The sequence below is a fragment of the Phaethon aethereus genome (assembly GCF_964289735.1).
Source record: "Phaethon aethereus genome assembly, chromosome: 1".
In the NCBI taxonomy this organism is placed as follows: domain Eukaryota; kingdom Metazoa; phylum Chordata; class Aves; order Phaethontiformes; family Phaethontidae; genus Phaethon; species Phaethon aethereus.
In genome coordinates, this window is record NC_138575.1 from 6,809,273 (window position 1) to 6,830,524 (window position 21,252).

Sequence of the window (21,252 nt, forward strand, 5' to 3'; positions counted from 1 at the left end):
TCAGTTAGACCTTCTGGGTGTTTATCACCTGCAATTAAAAACCTGGATTTGACTAACAGAAGAATCTATTTGACCTGTAGCTAATCAAGCTACAAAACAGTTTGGATTCTCAGACAATGCTGTTGCTTCAAATAATTTGAAACCTTGATATTTAATCTTCTGTCTTAAAGATTTTCTAAATCCAAGTTAATAAACTTATCAGAACATGGGATGTTTTAAAGTGCTTTGCCATTAGCTTACAGCCACTAAACAAAACACCCAAAAAAGAGAAAACTTATGAAATGAAGGGTGTTGATTTTAAACTGCAAAATATTTGCGGGGGGGGGAACAAAACCAAAACCTAAGCAGTGCTGAAGAGATAAATATTTGCACAATTTTTAACAGCATGAATTAACACTTTAAAAGTGGACAATGTGTGAATAGCTCCAAATATCTAAATCTGCATATGAACAAGTTTCTTACCAGCTACTGGTAAATCCAGCTTTGCTCGTTTCAATTCTGATATAGAATTTTGGAGCTGATCTATTACAAAGTCATCTTCATAGAAGAAATCCTTGGCTAAAGACTCCTGCAAAAATTCTACAAGCTCTTCCATTTGTAATTTCATCAGGTGCTCTACATAAGAAGAAAATATTATACATTAAAATATCTTGATTATGAACATTGGAAAATGTACTTAAGACATTAGACACTTTTGTTTTCAAAGTAGAATGAAAAACACTTATTAATTAAGCAGATAACAGAATTCTACACCAGTTAGAAAACTAACTACAAGTCACCCTCCTTCAGCCTTCTTGCGTCCAACAGCTTCAGGTATCTTGAAAAATAAAGCATTATTAAATGCTTTAAAAGCCTGCATCCTCAACTTACAAAACACAGCTGTAGAACTGTACAACATACATCATCTCTCTTATTAAGAGCTTTGAAAAGCAATAAAAAAATTGATATTTATGGTATCCTCATTCACAACTGAATTAACTTCGAATGAAATGATGACGGCAGTTCACACTTCAGAACCATTCCTTCAGGTTCTCTGAAAATGCAGGTACTTTTTGCTACTTCAATAAAATTCAGGTCATACTTTGAAAGTCATTTTACAGCTATCAGATTATTTTTCCGTCCCTTTTTACACAGCAGTAAGGCCATGTTTCCCACACAAACCTATGTGGCTTGCAAGGCTGTAACTGCATACCTATGTAGCTTCTTTAAGTGTATGTATGTCATCAAAAGTTACAGAATGTATAATTTCTATACAGAAACCATAAAAATGTTTTTGTGCTGTAATAAAAATGCGCTTGGCATGTATTACACAATGGATAGCTATAGCATCAATGTTTGTAAGGGTAGACAAGAGACTGGAAAACACATCAGAATCTGTCTTCTGCCACCTTCTCTGCCAGTTCTCTTATCTCTTCTCTGTTGCCGTAAGGTACTCTTGGTGTTTTGATCGTGGAGGAAGTTGCTAAATACTTGCTAAGCAAGCAAACCTGCACTCGACTTTTTCCTCAGGTCTTCCCATGAAAAGAGTAGTGAATTAAAAAAAAATTTCAGGCAGATGTCTATTTGCAAATAAAAAAGAGAAACCAAAATGCTAAGCCTAACGATTTGCCTCTAAACATTTAGCTTTCTAAAGTACAAAAATTAAAAAAGTAACCTTATTCATTTTTCGAAGCAGTTTATGAACAAACCCCAGTGAGACAGCGAGGTAGTATCACCATAGTTCAAGGAGGTTAAACTAGCAAGCAAATTAAGACATCAATTCTGCAGGCTCATGCAGACCTCTGAATTTACATAGACTTAAATGACTTCACTAAGAAAGCCGAAGTCCCAGAGTAAGACTGTATCAAACTCAAACTACAAGGAATCATCCTGAGAAATGCTCAAGTATACTTAGAAGCTAACATCCATCCTCAAAAGCTTTTTGAATCTTTTGGAACTTAAGGTGCTAAATCACTTTGGGGCACCAGGCATAGATGCTTTGGACAATCCTCCTGCTCAAAATCTCAAATTTTACTTGGCAAGTAAAGGGCCAAAGGCAAGAGATGGAAGAGAAGGCCATCCAGGCAGATTATGGAAATTCTGAATTTTAATTACATTCTTGGACAAACAATGGTATAAAGAGAGACTAACACTGGTGATTCCTCATTGCGGAGTTGTTTGCTGATAGAGTTTCAGGTATTTAGCGGCACACTCTGGATTTTTTGTGCGCTTTTTTGATTAAATTAAATCCTGTAGGGGCTAAGAAGTCATTTCCAAACTGCGGAACTACAACATTTTTTCCCCGTTGTTTCATCATCAATACAGCTCATCTCATGTTGATGTTTAAATTTTCTTACTGTAATAAATATTTTTCTTTGGCAATCACAAGGTATTGGGTCTGGCTGAGATGGAGCGAGTTTTCCCCACCGCAGCCCTCACGGCGCTGTGCTTCGCGTGGGCAGCCGGGACGGTGTTGGGAACACACCAGTGTTTGGCCACTGCTGGGCAGTGCTGGCACAGCGTCCAGGCTGGCTCTCCACCATCCCCCCTCACCAGTAGGCTGCGGGTGGGCAAGACCCTGGGGAGGACACAGCCAGGACAGCCGACCCAAACTGCCCAAAGGGGTATTCCATGCCATATGGCCGCTGCTCAGCAATGAAAGCTAAGAGAAAGGAGGAGGCGGTGAGGGGGCAGTCGTTATTAAGTTTGTCTTCCGGAGCAGTCGCTACGTGTATTGAATCCCCACTTCCCGGGAAGCGGCTGGACATCGCCTGCTGATGGGAAGTAGAGCACAAATCTTTTGTTTTCCTTTGCTTCATTAAACTGCCTTTATCTTGACCCAAGTGGTTTTTTCCATCTTATTTTCTCCCCGCCCCTGTCCTGCTGAGGAGGGGAGTGATAGAGCAGCTCGGTGGGCAGCTGGCATCCAGCCAAGGTAAACACACCACACACACTTTTAATAAAGCAAAGATTTTGATCTTTTTGTGCATAAGAAAAATATCTGTCAGAAATAGCATACGGTAAATGGGAAAGATTTTTCACACAAGGTCAAGCTACACAAAATAAGAACAAAACCAGCTGAATCTCTGTTTAGCATTCAAATGTTTGAGTCATTTCTTACTTCTGTGTAATTTCAGAATTGTGTAAGACATAGCAGTGAGAATCCGCTCTCCTTCAAGTATGTAGATATCCCATATCCTGAGGCTTAATGTAAAAGGAGTCTGCAATGACAAAATCAGGCAACACTGAGAAAACAGTCTGTCCCAAGTCACAATTAAAAACAGAAATAGAAAATGAAATACACACTCACACGATCAAGGAAACACTGGAAAAACCACTTTGTTGTGTAAAAGCTGGTGGACATATCCTGGGAGTCCTGTAAAAAACACAGAAGTTTAAAAATACTCTAAAAAAAAAATCAAGTAATGCCTTGCACTGTCCATGAAAAAAACATTTTCACCTTGAGGTGAATGTACCCAATGCTCACCATAAAGAATTAATTTAAATACATGAAACACTGTTACTTCAATCCAACAAATACAATTTCTGGTTTTTACACTTTTTCTTCATCAACTTCACCACCTGAAAACACATGCATTCAGAGACGCAGAGTATTAACACATCTTAGACCTCCATCTTATTCCTGGGACAGTGGTAGAAGATTAAATCCTCTCTCAATAAAAGAAACCAAAGTTCAGGCCCTGGGTCCATTTAGTCTTCCATTTCTCTATAGCAAGACTGCCAATTCATACCAAAGGCTGAAAGGATTTTGTGACAAGAATACCTACCTATCTACCAGAAACCAGCCTAAAACAATCAAATTCTTCAAACACAGGACCTCGAAAGAGCACAAGAGCACTTGGACTGGTAAGGAATTTCATTCCTCTGATTAAGAAGCCTAATCTCCCCTAGAGCATAGACGGTCCATCTGGTATGCCACCCCATTCGAATATGGCTAAAGCTTCTTTGCAGTTTCATGGAGTTCTTCAAAGTTCTTTGCACAGTTAAAGGAAAAGCCAAAGTAAAAGCTGTAAAGTTAAGAAATTCTCAATTTTAACTTTGGGATAACGTCACATTCTATGCTTGCCACATTCAGGTTCTCCAAAAATTTCAAGTATACAAACCCTGAATAAACAATGGACCAAATCACTCTGCGTTATCTGCAGGCTTTACCTTCACCTTTCAGCAAGTTAAAACGGGCTCATCTTAGAGACACATTCACAGTAAAAAATGAGGAAAAATAATTTGTAATATAATTGAAATATTCTTTATGAGATTTTGAGAATCTTTAAAAAAAAGCAGAAAGAACAAAAAAAAACTTATTTTGAGATTTTTCTAACCTGTAAGAATGACCATCAGCCTACTGAAAGATATATGGACCATGCCTTTCCCTGATGAAAAAACCAAACTGATTGCTATTAATTTTAATGCCAGTATGCTAATTCACAGAAAAATAGAATTAAGTTCTGTTTTAAAACTGAAAAGAAAAATATAAAATCAATATATAGAAAGAGTGAATGTTTTCTGAATCCCCCTAAACAAGTGGCCAAGAACTCCCTCAGAAGAGAGCTATCAAAGAATTTTATTTAAATTAGCTTTTTCAGTTACTAAAACAGCTTTCTGCACTTTTCTGAAACTTTTCTTTTTCAAGTGACCCAAAGAGGGATGGTGTTAGTGGTGTACAGATGACAGAAAAAAAAGTTTATTGATTATTAAATGCAGTAATAAGAGGCATATAAGAAACATACAATATTTAATAATATGCTAGCCTCAGGTTGTATCACCTTAATCATGTGTAATTATTTTTGGATTTTTAGAAAGTATAAGAGCCATTTACCATTTACTGTTAAAATCACTCCATCTTCTTGGGATTATTCTATATTTTGTTCCTTGTGACAACTTCAAAAATGAGAGTAAGACTGCATTTCTAAACAAGAATCATCATTTTGCATGTACTCTAAAAACTAAATCCACAACTTTCATTTCAGAGCCAAGTTAGTTACAGAACTGGTCTTCATTTTTTTTTTTTTTTTTTAGTATGACCAGATCACCTTGCATGGCTAATTTTGACTTGACCTTTTAAAACAGCGGGTTTTTTTCCTAACCAGATCTGCCTGATTCCACATTATGATTAGGTCTTACAGCATGTTGTTAAAAAAGACATTACATTCTATTTTATAATACAACAAGCACATATTAGATGCAATTCATCATTGCCAAGGTGCTAGTCTGCTCCCAAACTGTCTTTTTTTCTTTTTCTAAGGAGATAAAAATACTAAACAGAAAATAAAACAGTCCTGGGAAGGTAATGTTTGTAAGCAGGTATCACTCTTAGAAGAAGTTGCTGCAACTAAGCATCTCTTACACTACCTTTTAAGACTTGGAGATGGATTCTGGCAGAGCCAATGTGATTGTAAAAGAAAATTCTTGATGTCTATTGGAAAGGCATTTTTCTCCCATTAGAAAAATAATTTGTTCCTCCAAATAAATACAGCCAATATTATCAAAAAAATAAAGAGCACATTCTTTCCTATTTAAGAGCATTGGAAGAGATGACGCTGAACATTTAGCTTTGTGAAAATACTACCAAGTATGTGCAAATTTTAAGAGGACCATTAACTCCTCTTATAAAGGTTATTTTTTAAACAGAGGTTAAAACTGGTTGCTTGCAAAGTCACCTCTGCCCAAAGATGAGCCACAAAGCCACAAATTTAAACTCTTGATAAAATGTTTTAACATCAGCTTCCTATACAGCAGTTTGCATAAGGCCACATAGAAGGACCACAGACACACAATTTAATTACTCTTAGGATCCAACATTATAACTGCCAAGATGCACCATAACTATGTCTATAATGAGAACAAAAGCACCTCTGTCTCTTAGACCTTTGCATTTTTTTCTGAGGTTTGAGGTATTTTTAACCTAGTGGGTTAACCTGAACTGAGACAAGGTAGCAAGTTGTAAATTAGTACTTTTTTTATTGTGATATAAATACTTACCAAATGCTGCTTAAGTTTGGACAAAAATTTTTTCAGTATTTTGTCATGATGTTCTTGAAACCTCAACAGTTTTGGAAAACCAGGAATAAAAAAACCTAAGAAAAGAAGTTGACCATGTAACAGGTGTATGTACGTACTATAAAAATGACATTAAAAAGAGGCATTCAGAGCTCCGAGAACATCATCCTTCTATATATCACTGGATTGGAACATATATTCATAGCAATATTATGATGTCCACATATGGATATGCACATACTCCTGCCTAAATGACTACAGCAAAACATGAATACATTCCTTTAGTGACTATTATTAGATTAACAATGGTGGATGACAGCAGATCCATCAGTCCTACATTATTCTACCCACTATAAGACCATGGGGAAACCAAATTTGTAATTATTCTTTAAAAAAAACAAAACAAAAACCCACACGAACTGAAACCTTTAAAAGCAAAAAGACCTAAAATGGGATTATGCCCAGCAAATTGACAACAGAAGGGCAAACAGCATAGGCAGCTACTAGAACTGTCTGCACTGAAGAAAAGACCATAAAAAAAAAAATACAAGGGGAATACTCTGCCAAGAGAATTATCATGAATATTTGTAGGAAAATATTAGCAGGAAAAGAAACCATTCAAAGCAGATCCTTCAAAAAGCTGAAGCTGTGTTCAGATCAGAAAAACAGAGATGATCAAACACTGGCAGTATAAAAATGCAAAAAAAGTCTCCCCCCCAAAAAAACTACTTACAAAAGACATTAAAATACTAATAGACCTATTTTCAAACACCTTGGAAGCAGAAAGCTTGTGGAGAACTTACAGGTTCAACAGTCTGAAGATTTTTAGATGTGCTCAGAGAAGATGAAGTCAATACTAAAATTAAATTGTTGCATGGAAGACACTGGGGAGGTTCCCAAGTCACAACCCTTAACAGAACCCTAGACAGCTCTAAAAGAACTCAAAAACAACGTAACTGAAACACCGATTCTATGAAACCTCTTGCTTAAAATACCAGGAGTCTGGAAAGTGGCTGACACGATGTCAGCTTTTCTTAAACTGGTTTTCAGTCCAATATCTGTCCAATATTCAGGCCAATACTCCAGGAAGAAACCAACACAAACCATAATAAAGACAGTTGGGGTAAGTTGACACGCACGTGGATGCAATGCAGAAAAGAATCAACATGTATTTTACAAAGAGAGGTCATGTCTCTTAAAGGTACTGGGCTTCCTCGAAGGAATCAGTGAGCATGTAGGCACAGAGAGCAGTGGATATTGCCTATTTGACTTTCTAAAGGTACTTAATAGGTTCTATCACTAAAGTAGCTTCATCTCTTCACAGTGTGGACACATGGCACAATCAGTCAAGCCCCAACCATCGTGAAAGAGTATTAGAAAATCTGGAAAAGGCAAGAAGTCACAAATATTATCAAAGTATACAACCACTTTTTGCCAAGAACAGATTAAAAGGTTAATGTCTGATCAGCCTGCAGTAAAGAAACAGCTGAGGGGAAATACCACCAAGGGCCAGCAGTGAACAGAGAAGACAGTGAATGTTCGTAACCTAAGGCAAAATCTAGAGGGCATCATCGAGAAACCACCATGTGTCAGGGCCAAAACAAAAAATGGAACAACACAATCCATAGTCAAAGGATTATTTAAGGAAGAAAAGTCTCATGGAGACTATTAAAGGCAAAACAAATTTTCATCTCAAGAAGTTCCTCCAGAAATTCTTCCAGCCTCTAATACATTTTCCAGGAGGTGTTGATCTTTGGTAGCCTTATTCTCAGACACTTAACTGAACATCTGTTGCTGGTCACTATCAGAGAAAGGACACTGGGTTAAATAAGTCTAATACAGCTTCAAAAAAGTCCATACTCTTCAAAAAAGGCTACAAAAAACCCCCAACAGTTTTCACTTGTAAATGATAGGCAGTATGCAAACTGGAAGAACAAGTGTGGACCCACAGAACATATCTCACTTCAAAAAAAACAAAAACAAACAAAAAAAACCTGAAAAACATCCCAAACAAAAAAAAAAAACAACACACCTCTTTCTAGTTACCAATTATGTAATTCAGTGGATGGTCACTAAGCCACAAGACTGAGATTCACACAGGTTTAATATTTCATAGATACAAATGCACATTCTATCATACTTAAATGTCAGGTTGCATATTAGGGCATTTTACTAACCTAGGTGAGATGTTTGGGGTTTTTTTCTTAATGTAAACAATGAATGACTACATCAAAGTGAATCAGCCATCATTAATAACATTCAAAGGTGTTTCTTCCACGGAAAATTCCATTTATACATATCAACTCATTACCTTGAATTTTTAACACTATAGAAAGACCAATAGAAGAGCCTTCAAAAATCTAGATAGTCTTCAGGGTCAAATACATGTATTTAATCCTTCAGAAACTTCACATAATGCATAAAATATAAAACAACAGAGAGGTCAAACCAATCCTTGATTTCAACTGCTGTTATGCTAAAAATTAGTCTGGCTATGTATCTGAAACACATGGTTGCACCCAAAAAGTATTCCAGGTTTCCAGATGACAGGTAGAAGAGATAAACAGATGAAAAACACTGTCTATGAGGAGGAACTTTTAACCATCCTACTCTCGTCAATATGATTGAATTACTCAGCCCACCGCTATAATTTCCATAGAGAGATGCTCCTTTCAGAGAACTGTCTGAGGGTCAGTAGCATCAAGCATAATTATAGAAGTTTTTCTTCATGAATATCAGCAATTTAGAATTGAAATGATTTAGGCTTTAAAGAGTTGGCAACTTTCCTCAAAGAAGAACACAGAAAAAGTACACACAGTTATACGGTATCAGTTAAGTCAGTTTTAAAGTTTGCCTTCCAGAATCTACAGTGATATTTACAGTAATGCTGCACTGTGGCATAAACTCACTTAAAACACAGATTCAAAGATTCATAGGAAATGTAGGCTGGAAAGGACTTCTGAAGATTACCTGGTCCAACCTGCTGAAAACAGGACCTTAGATTAGGTTGGTAACATTTAATAAGTGATAAATAGGGAACATTTGAGTTATAGTTAGGGTTTTGTCAGCACATCTATAATTCAAACTTCCTTAACAGATGTTGCCAAGTCAGCTTCACTGTGTGTATGAATCTGTGGCACAACGGTTCATATGCCCTGCAGGGGACCTCATCAAGCCTTGGGCTACTCAAAACTCCCTCCTTCCCTCTCTAATGACTTGACAGGTCTGTGCCTTTAACTGGAGGTGGAAAGGAGAAGGGAAGGAATGAAGGAGGTAGAAAGGGAGGTCTGAATGGGGTATTCAGTAACGGTTACACAGGCAGTGAGCTGACTCCCATGTGTACACAAGCGACACATCCCCATGTGAGTCCAACACCGGCTACCAGATGAACCCTCTTGCTCATCACAGCAAGTTCAAATGACGACTACAAAAATCAGCCTAGAGTAATTCATGTTAAGAGTTCTCCATTAGCATCACATTCCAAGGTTAGGACTCTCCCATTTTAAAACAGGTGATGTGGACAAAACACTAAGACGTAAAATCTGGAAAAACTTTTTAAATCCTCTTCTAACAGTCTATGGCATCTTAAAAAGGTGACTATACCTATGTGAAGCTCCCCTGTATCAAAATCCAATCAACTGATTTGGTATATAATGAGTTGATTTAGACTTACTCCCCAAAACACCCAAAAATGACCTTTGAGGAGTTCAACATTCTCCACAGCTGTATTTGTATGGTTGTAGTTGCATAGCTCTTGATTATTATTAAATCTATCCATTTTTTGTAAGAAGCTTTTAGTCTGTGTTATTGTTGTGTAAAGCTCCAAGAAAGTCTTTGACTCTTGATGAATTCAAGAAATTCTTGAAAATTTCACTTATGACATTGATCCTGACATCAGATAGCACTTTTTTTTTTGTTTTTTAAAAGGCGATAGCTTTGCAGAAGTATAAACAGAGGAACAGCCAACAAGCACTTCATGTTGAGGGATAAGAATATGCAGGAACATTGAAAAGCCAGGGACGGAAGCTATCACAGTATGAAAAAGCCTTAAGCAAGGAAAAGGAGCCAGAGCCTGTAGGAAATTTGCTAAGAAGCCCATGTTCTAGATAATATTTACTTTTTCAGTCCTCCAAGAACTACAGCTTTTCTTGAATCACTATGTCATTAACATCTACAAAAGATGCTGGAATATCTGGAGTAGTTCCATGCCAATAGGCATGGAATATGCCTAGATCATACTAAATTTGGCATGGAAAGAGACAACTACCAATAACATAAATGTAACAAGATGGCGAGAGCAGGAAATGCTGTGCCATGAAGAGATAAAACTAAGAAAGAAACCCAAAGTTAATGCCTAGATACAGTGTCAATTTTTTACTGTGGATTCCTGTCCTGTCAAATGATAGCATAGCCACAATTTTATTTAACACATTCTGTATTAGGTTTACGCTAATATTTTACTGCTTATATAGATACCTACATAACCACCTTTCAACTGGTTACATTCCCCAAGAGTTTAAGAGGAAAGAACTATTTGAAAGATATCACATAGAAAAACAATTACTTACCATTATATGGGTGAGCTTCAGTAATATCCAGTGGCCCCCCAGTATAAAGCTCATATTATGTCTTATTTTGACTATACAGACAGAACAGCATAGTTCCATTTTCAAATAATTTACAATTTAAATAGGGCAGGTTGAAACCTAATATATACTAAGTGACATGAATCTCCATACCATGCATAGCATGCTTTGGACCAGAGAGAAGTTTCACCAAGGCCCAGAAGGCATCTTCTTCATTCATGTACATAAGGAGTAAAGCTGTGATCTGGCTCATTCCCTGACAGTATCCAACTTCCTGAAAATCAGACAGGGAAATATTAAAACGCTGAAAACAAAAGCCTCATAACCATGAGCTGTTAGTTCCTCCATGAACTAGTGGAGGAAAGAGGATGCCTGTCCTGATGGCGTAAAGTTCCTTAATTACAACACCACCAAATACACTTAATATCTGAACATTTAAAAATATTGATAGACAGAAGAGATGAAGCACAATCCTCCAACTGAAAAGTAAACTGTAAGTCTCGATTGTTCATTAGAACTCTCTACCGATACACAAAACCCTTGTCAGTACTAGAAATTTCAAGTAACTGTATAATCTTATTCTCTGAATGGATGTATTTTCCATTTAGTTGTTATTTGGGGGTTTTTTTTGGGAAACGGGGGTCTTGCTTTGTTTTGCTTTACAGTCAGGGCACCATCTGATAAACACAGGACCTTTCAAGAGTGATGCACAACTATAAACCTGCTCAGCTTTAGAAGCCCATGGCAAGCAGATGTAATAAACCTGAAGAATTTTGACTTTTATGTCAGGAACCAACTGTCACTATCATTTAGCTGCTCAGACAAATTATTTGTAAGGACAATGACTTAATAGTTAAATATGTTCTTTCAGGTTTACAAGTTCTTAGCAGAACTTTGCTCTTGAAATAAAACCAAAGCTAAGAACTGCTATACATTACAAGGAAAAGTGCAACAACTTAAGTACAAAATAAAATCCTCACTGCAGTATTCCCATCATTACACTTTAACAGTTGATTTTAAACAACATTTTTCATGCACCTTGAAAACACTAGTCCAATGTTCTATAGGAGATACATAAAGATCCTTCCAGAGTTTTATTTCTGAGTGTGTCACAGCTCCATAGAAAGAAAAGTTTAAGACAACATAACAAGTGAAAGACAATGAATTCCAGCAATGTACGTTCTTTTATGGGCCAAAAAATGTGAGGAGACAGAAACTGAAACAAGACAGAAAGGTTTACTCCAACGTGCATCTTTCTGCAGTGTGTTTTCCCTCCCATCATTCAAACGATCTTAATGGGAGGTATATAACATAACGGGGGGAAAAAAAAATCAGTAGTACAAAACTCCAGCACAGCTCAAATTCATTATTCTTATTAGACAGAATACTTGGTTTCAGTCAAACTGTATGCACAGTTCAGCCTGTCAAATAAAATACTCATAATCAAGATGCTTTGTTTTAGTCTAACTTCAGCTCAAAACATGTCAACACACAAGTAATTTATTTCTATGTACTTCCAAAGGTCTCTGAAATGTTTGGGTTTGAGGGTTTTTTAGGTAGCAAGAAGATACAGAATTGCAAGTTATTATCTTATAGCACATTCAGAGAAACCATATTTAAGTGTGAAGGTACATAACTTACCGTGTTATATATGGAATATGCAGCTAAAACATGGAATAAAGATTGTTGCCTGGAGAAATAAGAGTAGAAAAGGAAAATATTATGATACTGTCTTTTGTAAGAACAGAAAAACATAAAAAGTTATGAACTATGTTTTGGAAACCTCTTTCCACAATTTAACTTGTCTAGCACTAAAAAACAGGACAAACCTCACTTAACAATGATATTGGCTTCTGATTTCAAACCATACACTTTCCCATGTTTTACATGTTGAAGGGTTACAAAAAATACCTGTAATACTTTGAGAAGGCCAATGGTGTCAGATCATCCCTTTTACAGATGGGTAAAGTGAAACATAGGACGGGCTACGTTTCAAACACTGATTTATTCTGAGTGCCAAACTTTAAACAGAAAGTTTGCTTGCAGAACACTAACAGCTGTTACTAAAATCAGACAGAGATGGAGAAGAGTTGAAATACACAAAGCAGCTACAAAGGTGTCTTAATCTTGGCACCCAAATTAAAGGCTGCTTTAGTGACGGCTACTGTCAAACTGAAGAAAAACAATACCAACTCTGACTTGGCATCCTATGCTCAGTCCTCCAGAGTGCACCAAGCTCTGTGTATGAAAACGAAACTCTGCTCTTCTCCAACTGAGCTATCAAAATAATGGTGGAGAGCTCTCATAATGAATTTTTAAACTCTCAGTTATTTTTTGTGATTTGTTGGGGAGATAATTTGGAAACCTGAGGGCCTACTTTCATCTACAACTAAAACTGCTAAAATTTAACTGCTGAGTTTTGCATACTGTCCTTTTTCTGTCCAAGGAAATTCCCTCTGCCTGCCACTAATCAAATGTATAGAAATAGATATGACCAGGTTAAAAAAAGAAAGCATAAGTAAAAAGCTGCATATTTTCTACGGGGAAAGGATGCATACTTGGAAAACTTTACCAAAACATCTAGATTACGGCATTTTTGTTTGCCCTCTTGCAGAACAGAAGCTTAGTCTTTCTCCAGGAACCAAAGTAAAGCGTAACCTGGAGTACTAGATATTGAGTGTTACTTTACAAGGACAAACTAAAAGGTCCCAAATGCACGCAGGAACCTTCTGTATCTTCAGCTGACCACATGAAACTGAACATAAAAGCTCAATCTCAAGATTTTTTTACACATCTCAAGATACATAGAATAATGGTAATTTTAGTACTATTTACACTAGATGATACCACTAAAGACCTGTAAAAGAATGACTCTTCAAAGACATACAGTCTAATTAAGAGTCAAACACGCTATTGATTTACCCAAGGGAATTTATTTCATTGCTATGTGAAATGACTTCTGAATTTTTCATCGAGGCCTCACTGGAAATGCATGTACAGTAATTCCAAGATCTATTCCAAGTGTGAAATTGCTTTATGCAGCCAAAGGCTTTCCTGTGCACTCTGAGGGCATGCTTTCAACACAGCTACAGGGACTGGAGCTGGCTCTGCATGTGTTAACCCCAAATTGATGAGGTAAGGAGCTTTTGCTAGCATCTAAAATGTGTGCATAAAAACTAACCGAGGCCCAGAAGCAACACAGTCAGTTTTGCACGGCACTGTGTCAGTACTACTGAGCGGCGAGGCACGTCAGCTCCAGAACAGACAGCACTGCACAAATATCTAAGTTATAGTGGCTGCACAGAATAGCTCTCAGCTTGGGAATTTCTGCTTTGTACTCCATCCTGTGTTGCAGCCACCAGAGAAATTCCCCACATTTAGAATTTGTCCACAAAATACCTAGAATAATAATACAAGAAAACGTTTGGGTTATTATCACATTAAAGTCCACAGATCTTTGAGTATTGCTTTTTGAAAATAGCAGACTACCGCAGAATCTGCCTTGGAAAGCAAAGCTGATTAAAAACTGAACTAATACAGTCACAGAAGGGAAAAAAAATACCCTCTTCATCTCAGCAGGGTGCTGATGCTGCAAGCTAGCAACAATGCTGATGTTTGTATCGCCTCTTACTTCACTATTCAGCATTTTTAAAGATGACAGCTGCCTAATATTCTTCATCCAATGACAGTAATTAAAAAAACAAAAACAAAAAACAACATTTTGAAGAAATCCAAAAGCCTTAAGGCCTACATTTGTAAATAATTAAATGCTCATTTATAAAATACTGCTTTATTTGGGTAATAAATCTTAATTAATTTATTATCTTGGAATTCCCATGCTTTTGTGTTTACAATATCTGAGACTGTTTTTATTAAATATGAAACAAGATAAGAACAGCTTAGAAATGGTTTTCTTTGGAGTGCTACTGACCACCTCATAGTGAGGGAAAGCTAGTTGGTTGGAAGTGACCACCTGGTTTTGCTGTAGTAACAGTAATTACGTCATTGCACACAGACAATCCTGCTTTGAAAGTTTGCAGCCTACATTCAATATGCTTGAGGCAGACTGGAAGCTAGTTTTAAGACAAGCGAAACAAAACCTTTTAATTTACTTACTTAACACCATATCTGTCTCGAAACATGATATGATCTCTGTATGTTCGATTTACATCAAGATCAATTTGCCTAATATCTGGCGAAGATCCTCGTGCTTGACATTTCAATTTCTGGTAAAACAGTAAAGAACAGAAATTAAGTTTAAAATTGGGAACTCCGGAATAGCCAAAAGCTGCCTGACTGTACACCTATATTGAAGGGTTTGCCATCTCATGATTTAAAACACTTAATATAGAAGAGCAATTCACAAGATAACAATTTTAACTTCCAAAATACGCATATATATATTATGCATATAAAAATTCTATAGAGTCAGGCACATTCACACAGTATAGATGTAAAAAGACCAATCTCATAATACACATTTTTGTGACACACCATTCACTACCCATATTCAAGGATGTTTCAGCATTTCAAATTTCATTGCCATTTCTCAGGTAGGCATATCACTGGAGAAAGACAGAAAGTGAATTTTACTACGCAGGAACAAGAGCCTAAGATGCAAGTGCTCCAGACTGGACTTTGAGCAAATGATTTAGTGTGGTTTTCATACTTTTCCTGCCTTTTTCTCTAAGCAGAAGTAATAGATACGTAGTCGTCAGTTATTATCTAAGTATAGATAATGGACATTTCTCTAGTCATGTCCTCTGTCCTTCTGTTCTAATCTGATTTGGTTGTAGAACTCCTCTACTTTAGCACCTGCTTTAACGTTTTATAATTAAATCCAATTTTGCTATTGCATACTTAGGAAGCCTGCACAAGTTAGGTTGCATCCTTATTTTTTTGCACTTAGAATAATCTTCTCTTGAAATTCTTTCAATCATTCTCACTTCTGCCCCTGAAAGTTTGCAAGACATTTCTAACTAGATTCAACAGTGTATTTTCAAACATTACATCTGAGCAGGCATTATTAGAGAGTAACACAGACAACCACGAGGCAGAAACCTACAGATTCTGGTTGCAATAAAACAAAAAGGTTTAAAGACAAAAATAAGAAAAACAAAGGACTCAAATAGGAAACAATAATATCGGGTCAGTCCGTTGAATACAACCAGAAGCTTCAGGCACACTTGGAATTACCTGTAAGTCATTGAACCAACCGGTAGCAGACATTAACCAGCACAATACTAACCACACTCTCAGCTTTATCCACCTTTCAGTATAATTTGAAGTACCAACATCCATAATGATTTGTCCCCCAGAAGAAAAGAAGGGAAGAGAAAATTTATAGTTTTAAGGTGGCATGAGGACCCAGAGCCTATGATTTGCTGGAATATAATAGAAGAGGCACCCTGAGTCCTTGCCATCACGGGAGCCTCTAGTGTGAGTGAAAAGAAAGGGTACCTAGAGGTTGAGAAACGGAAAGGACAGAAGATTAAGAACTGGTAAGTTGCTCTGCACTGCAAACTGAAAGAAGCTGTTTGACCTACAGCAAATGCACATATTTTCTTCCTAATTTTAGAGAGTGCAATCTTTAAGTGATAATTGTAACGAGGAGTGTTAATACCACTTCAGGAGATGGGAAAATGGAAAGCAGCAAAATGAGCTTATCGCAAGTAACGATAATGATGGAAGAAACTCTTTCTACTTCTCTATCTGAACTACAAACACTTTTTTGTTTTTCATTAAGCACTAGATGACATTAATCATTTCAGAAGATGAATTCACCTACTTTTACATACTTCTATAGTTTTACTCGGTGTTCTTTCCCATAGCTACATTATTCAGCATGAACTTTGTTTTATCCCTTTTGGACCTGCCACTAGTCTTACTTACGAAGTTAAACAACATAATAGTCAGAAAAAGCAGCCTGTCAGACTAGAGAGTGATAAATAATTTAAGAGGAAGAACACTGACACCAAAACTTAGGTAACATCAATGCCAACACAGAACTTCTTTCATGACATTACAAGATTCCTTGTCTACTCAGACCCAAAGTCTGAGGTCTAAAAAAGTGCTATTAGAAAATGCCAAAGTCAAACAAGTAACACATTTCCTTGAAACTCTAGACATTATTTCTTCAAAAGGCAGTGAATATTTAAATTCCTTTGGGAGCAAATTTAAACACTCTGTAATACTAAATTGCCTTTCTGTTAGCTAAACTCTCCCTATAATCCTTTAGCAGAGAGATGGAGAGGAAAAGATGGAATTTTAAACGATTTGATTACCCTCCTGCCTAACTTACTAGCCTGCACATGAACCCTGCTCTTCCACTCTTGTCTGAAGTTTAGCTCTGATGGCCATCAGCTGCATTCACACCCACAAAAAAAATTAGTGTTAGCAGGGAAAAATTTAGAGGAACATAACCACAGTAATTCAGAGGTTGCTTTAACTGCTACTCAGGGTGAGGATGGAGGCTGGAGGGGTAACACATAGCTATTTTCTTTATATTCTAAGTAGAAGATATGCTTAAATGGTCAATTTATGCCTGTAGAATTATGTGGGGTTAACATCGTGTCATCAGTTGCACCGCTGAGACTAAAATCAAGTAACCAGACAGTGCTTTGTAAGGGATATCTAAGCTTCACTTAGAGATGAGATGGCAGAAAGATAGCCAGCTTGTTCTGGCTTTTACAAGATTAAGGCACCAACCTCCATCCCCTCCACAACACTGGAACTCCTCTTACTGATATTCAGCTAACAAAGTGCATCCTCAATAGACATTTCTCAAAGAGCTGTTGTTTCAGAGGTTTCTGTCTTACTGGGACAGGGGTTTTTTTCTTATTTTGTTTTGCTTTGGCTTTAGAAGGGCTTTTGCAAGTATTTGAGGATGGGAAAAGAAATGGAAAGAAGATCAATTTATCTACATGAGTTACAGAACCAAAAAATAAGTTGGAAAAGCGCTTTTCAATACATAGCCTTTTTCCTAGCTAAAACAAGCAGTAGAGTCCAATGCAATTTCCAGTCTTTTTTTTTAAACACTGCATAACAACAAAAGCTTAATAATGCCTGTACTATCTGAAATTTTTAAATTAAGTGGAAATTATACAAACTCACATTATAAAAGTCTTTCATTTCTTCTTTCATTTTAGGGACGTCAAGCAGTAACGACCAGACTTGCCCTCTGAACTGCAGGGGGATTCCTTTATAAATTCTCCTATGAAACTGTAAAAAGAAAATAAAATATCAATACAGTACAATCTACAGTGGTCTAAACAAAAGAAACAGTGACACAAAACATGCTAAAGAGAAAAACGCAATTATATCAACTGTCCTAGCAAAGGGATGACCTGCTGGGGGACAAAGTGTTCCAGTATCTTTTGAGAGACTGAAAGCATCCAGTGACACTATCTGGGACCTCTGTTGATGGAACTGGGAACAAAAAGGGGACACAGCCCAAAACATCCTTCTGTGCAGGTGATGTTTACAAGGCAGGACTTTAGCATGTAGGAAGACCTATCAAAACTGTGTCACATTCACCTCTGAATGTTCTACAAACATTGGAAAGACTACTCCAAATTTTGTAATTTAGACCCCAATAAAATGAGATTCTTGGCAATCCAATATTTCAGGACAAGCCACAGATAAGTCACTACAATTACAAACTACAGATGGGAATGCTGAAAGGCAATCAGCAATATCACAAAGCTTTAAAGTTTACCAGTAAAAGAAAAAAAAGTGTAACTGATTTTTGAATTCTTGTAAAACTGCAACAGTGTGCTGAAACGTATATATGCATAATAAACAAACCTGAGATCACAAAAGAAAACCCCATAGGGTCTGCCATTTCTAAATCTAACAGATTTCAGATCATATTTCTAAACTAATAATCAGTTTTCTAAATGCATATTAAAACATTTGCACAAAAACAATGTATAAAAGATATTCTAGCTATGGTTTCTAAGAATACAGAACAAACTACAAACACTGCATGCAATTCTTAGCTGTGAAACAGAAGATTAAATTCCCCATTCTGTGTGTTCTGACACATAAAGCGTGTATTAGAAATGGGTCAGAAGGGGGTAACTCAGTACCTGTGCATAACTACAGTCACTATATAAACTACTTATCAGCCTTGCCTCTGACATGTCACTGCTCTTGCACTCTCACTCAGCGGTTGGTTCTTACTGGGCTTTTTTAAGTAAGTCAGGAGCACTGACAATGGTCTTCCTCAACTCTCTGCTGTTTTGTATCTCTTTATGCTGCAGCATTTAGGAACACGAAGAGCTCCTAAACAGAGAAAGATTGACTAGCTGTCTAAAGTCTTGGCTTTACGCAGCCAGGAGAGACTCAAGATAAGCAAAGCCTCAGAGCAATTGAATCCTAGTAATTCCAAAAACACAGAAAAAATGTTACCATCTTTCAGGAGATTTGTCTAAGAAAAGGGAAAAATAGAGAATGCTAACAAAGAAAATGAACTCTTTCTGAAGTTCTGTTTTTACCATTATTGTAATGATGGCATAGGGGGACAATTAGATTTAAAAGAGAACAAAACATACACAACCCTTCCCAAAATGATTTATTCCTTGCATTTAACCTACAATGAAAGTTAGAACTTAAAAATTTCAATTAACAAATCTATCACTTCCTTGAAACATTTACGAACTTTATGTATGTAGCTAAGAAATATATTAAAAGAAGTGTCCTCCTCAAAGACAGGATCCTTTTTTCTTTTTCACATATTTCACGTCTCCAGTTTTGGAAGATTAACAAACTCCTCATTGCAGTATATTTGCAAAGCTGCTGCTGTTTGGGATATACAGATCTTTGAAGGTGTCTTTAATGCCAGCAAGGATTTGTGCCTGGATTTGAGAATGCATAAGTCTCACACAAGTAATGTTATGACTTTTCTTCCTGTCCCCTTTTCAAATAAAACTTTAAACTTGTATAAGATGCAACAGCAATCCTGGAGGCTGTCCACAAAGAAAACGTTGTGTGTTTAATGAAAATGTTGCTGTTTTAATATTATTAAGAATGCTAAAGCAGAAGCACTTCTAGTGTGAGCACAGTTACATCAGTACAGTTTCTTCTGTAAGGATAAAGAACAACGTACAGTGCTACAAAACACCCTTCTCCATAGATATATACCCAGACTTCAGCTCACAGAGAGAATTTCAGTGTACGTCAACACAGACACAAGGATAGCTGCTTGTGAGAGAGGAAATAATTCAGTCTTCTGAAAGCCAAGCAACACCAATTGCAGTGGACTCATCCTGGAAAGAGATTAGCCTGTCTACTGGAAAGAGGATGAGCCACATTTGTGGTATCTTTTCTGGGAACCTGAAAGAAAAAGACAAAAGGCCAAAAAAAAAAAAAAAAAAAAAAAGGCAAGCAGTGCTGTATGTCCTCAGTGACATGTAGCTTTATTCTTCAGATTCATGCTACAGCAACAGTGTACCTTGATAACAAACATTTTTCCCAGTTAATTATCATTTTGTAACTTATTTTCAAATGTCTCCAACAACTATAAGGTTATTAATGAAGGGAACTGGTTGAAGAACAAACTCCCAAGACTACTGTTGTTCTAAATTAATATTGTGGGAGAATGTCAGGTGGACATCAAAGACCAGAAATAAGCCTTTGTAATAACAGTTTCTTATTGAACCAGAATTAAAACAAATTCAAACCACCCAAAGTGTGGGGTTGTTTTGATTTTTTTCAAGAAATAAAACGGGAGAAGAACAACCAGTTTCAGAGAAGTCTATGATATTTACAGTTTTCCCATTTTCTGCACCTCCCAGACTGAAACAGCCAAGCACTAGAAAAGCCCTTGAAGTAGTAAGTAAAAACTGAGATAAAGAATTGTGGAAGTGCTTTTAAAGAAATGTTTGAAAAATTAGTTGGAAAATAAAACCTTAAAAAGAGTGGAAAGGACAGAGAGACCAGCAGTTTCATCAGCCCACTACAGTTATGCAAAAAAAAATCACCACACAAACCAGAAGGAAAGCAATTTTCAGTAGCTAAGATCAGAATTATTACACTACCTGACAGAATAAACCCAAATAAGATTCGGAGTTTCTTGCAAACCATTTTAGATCTGCATCCAGCTGATTCTGCTGTTCCAACTATTCTTTTATTTAGGCAGAGGAAAAAAAGCTCTCAGTCATCCCAAATCATTACAATCATTACAAAGGCAAAAGCCCAGCTAGAGCTCAGTCTGGCCACAGTCGTAAAGGATAATAAAAAATGTTTTTACAAATATATTAACAACACAAAGAGAGGCAAGGAGAATCTCCATCCCCTACTGGATATGGCGGGGAACATTGTCTCCAAGGACGAGGACAAGGCTGAGGTACTTAATGCCTTCTTTGCCTCAGTCTTTATTAGCCAGTCCAGGTATCCACAGGGTATTCAGCTCCCTGAGCTGGAAGACGAGGATGGAGAGCACAATGTACTCCTCATAATCCAGGAGGAAGCAGTCAAGGACATGCTAAACCACCTGGACACCCACAAGTCTATGGGGCCTGATGGGATCCACCCGAGAGTACTGAGAGAGCTGGCGGAGGAGCTTGCCAAGCCACTCTCCATCATTTATCAGCAGTCCTGGTTAACAGGGGAGGTCCCAGAAGACTGGAGGCTTGCCCATGTGACGCCCATCTACAAGAAAGGCCAG

The 21,252-nt window shown here is 37.0% G+C and overlaps 1 protein-coding gene across 2 annotated transcripts in view; it reads right to left on the minus strand.

The window, feature by feature from the left end:
• USP6NL (USP6 N-terminal like) overlaps positions 1 to 21,252 on the minus strand; it is a gene marked incomplete at both ends in the record, with an annotated part of 104,654 nt that overhangs the window by 13,982 nt on the left and 69,420 nt on the right. For both annotated transcript variants that reach the window (XM_082009447.1, XM_082009448.1), the window contains 8 exons: positions 463 to 615; positions 3,101 to 3,200; positions 3,290 to 3,355; positions 5,980 to 6,074; positions 10,737 to 10,857; positions 12,225 to 12,273; positions 14,700 to 14,809; positions 17,697 to 17,804. In XM_082009447.1, the coding sequence (XP_081865573.1) occupies positions 463 to 615; positions 3,101 to 3,200; positions 3,290 to 3,355; positions 5,980 to 6,074; positions 10,737 to 10,857; positions 12,225 to 12,273; positions 14,700 to 14,809; positions 17,697 to 17,804 (802 nt within the window). The remainder of the gene's footprint in view (positions 1 to 462; positions 616 to 3,100; positions 3,201 to 3,289; positions 3,356 to 5,979; positions 6,075 to 10,736; positions 10,858 to 12,224; positions 12,274 to 14,699; positions 14,810 to 17,696; positions 17,805 to 21,252) is intronic.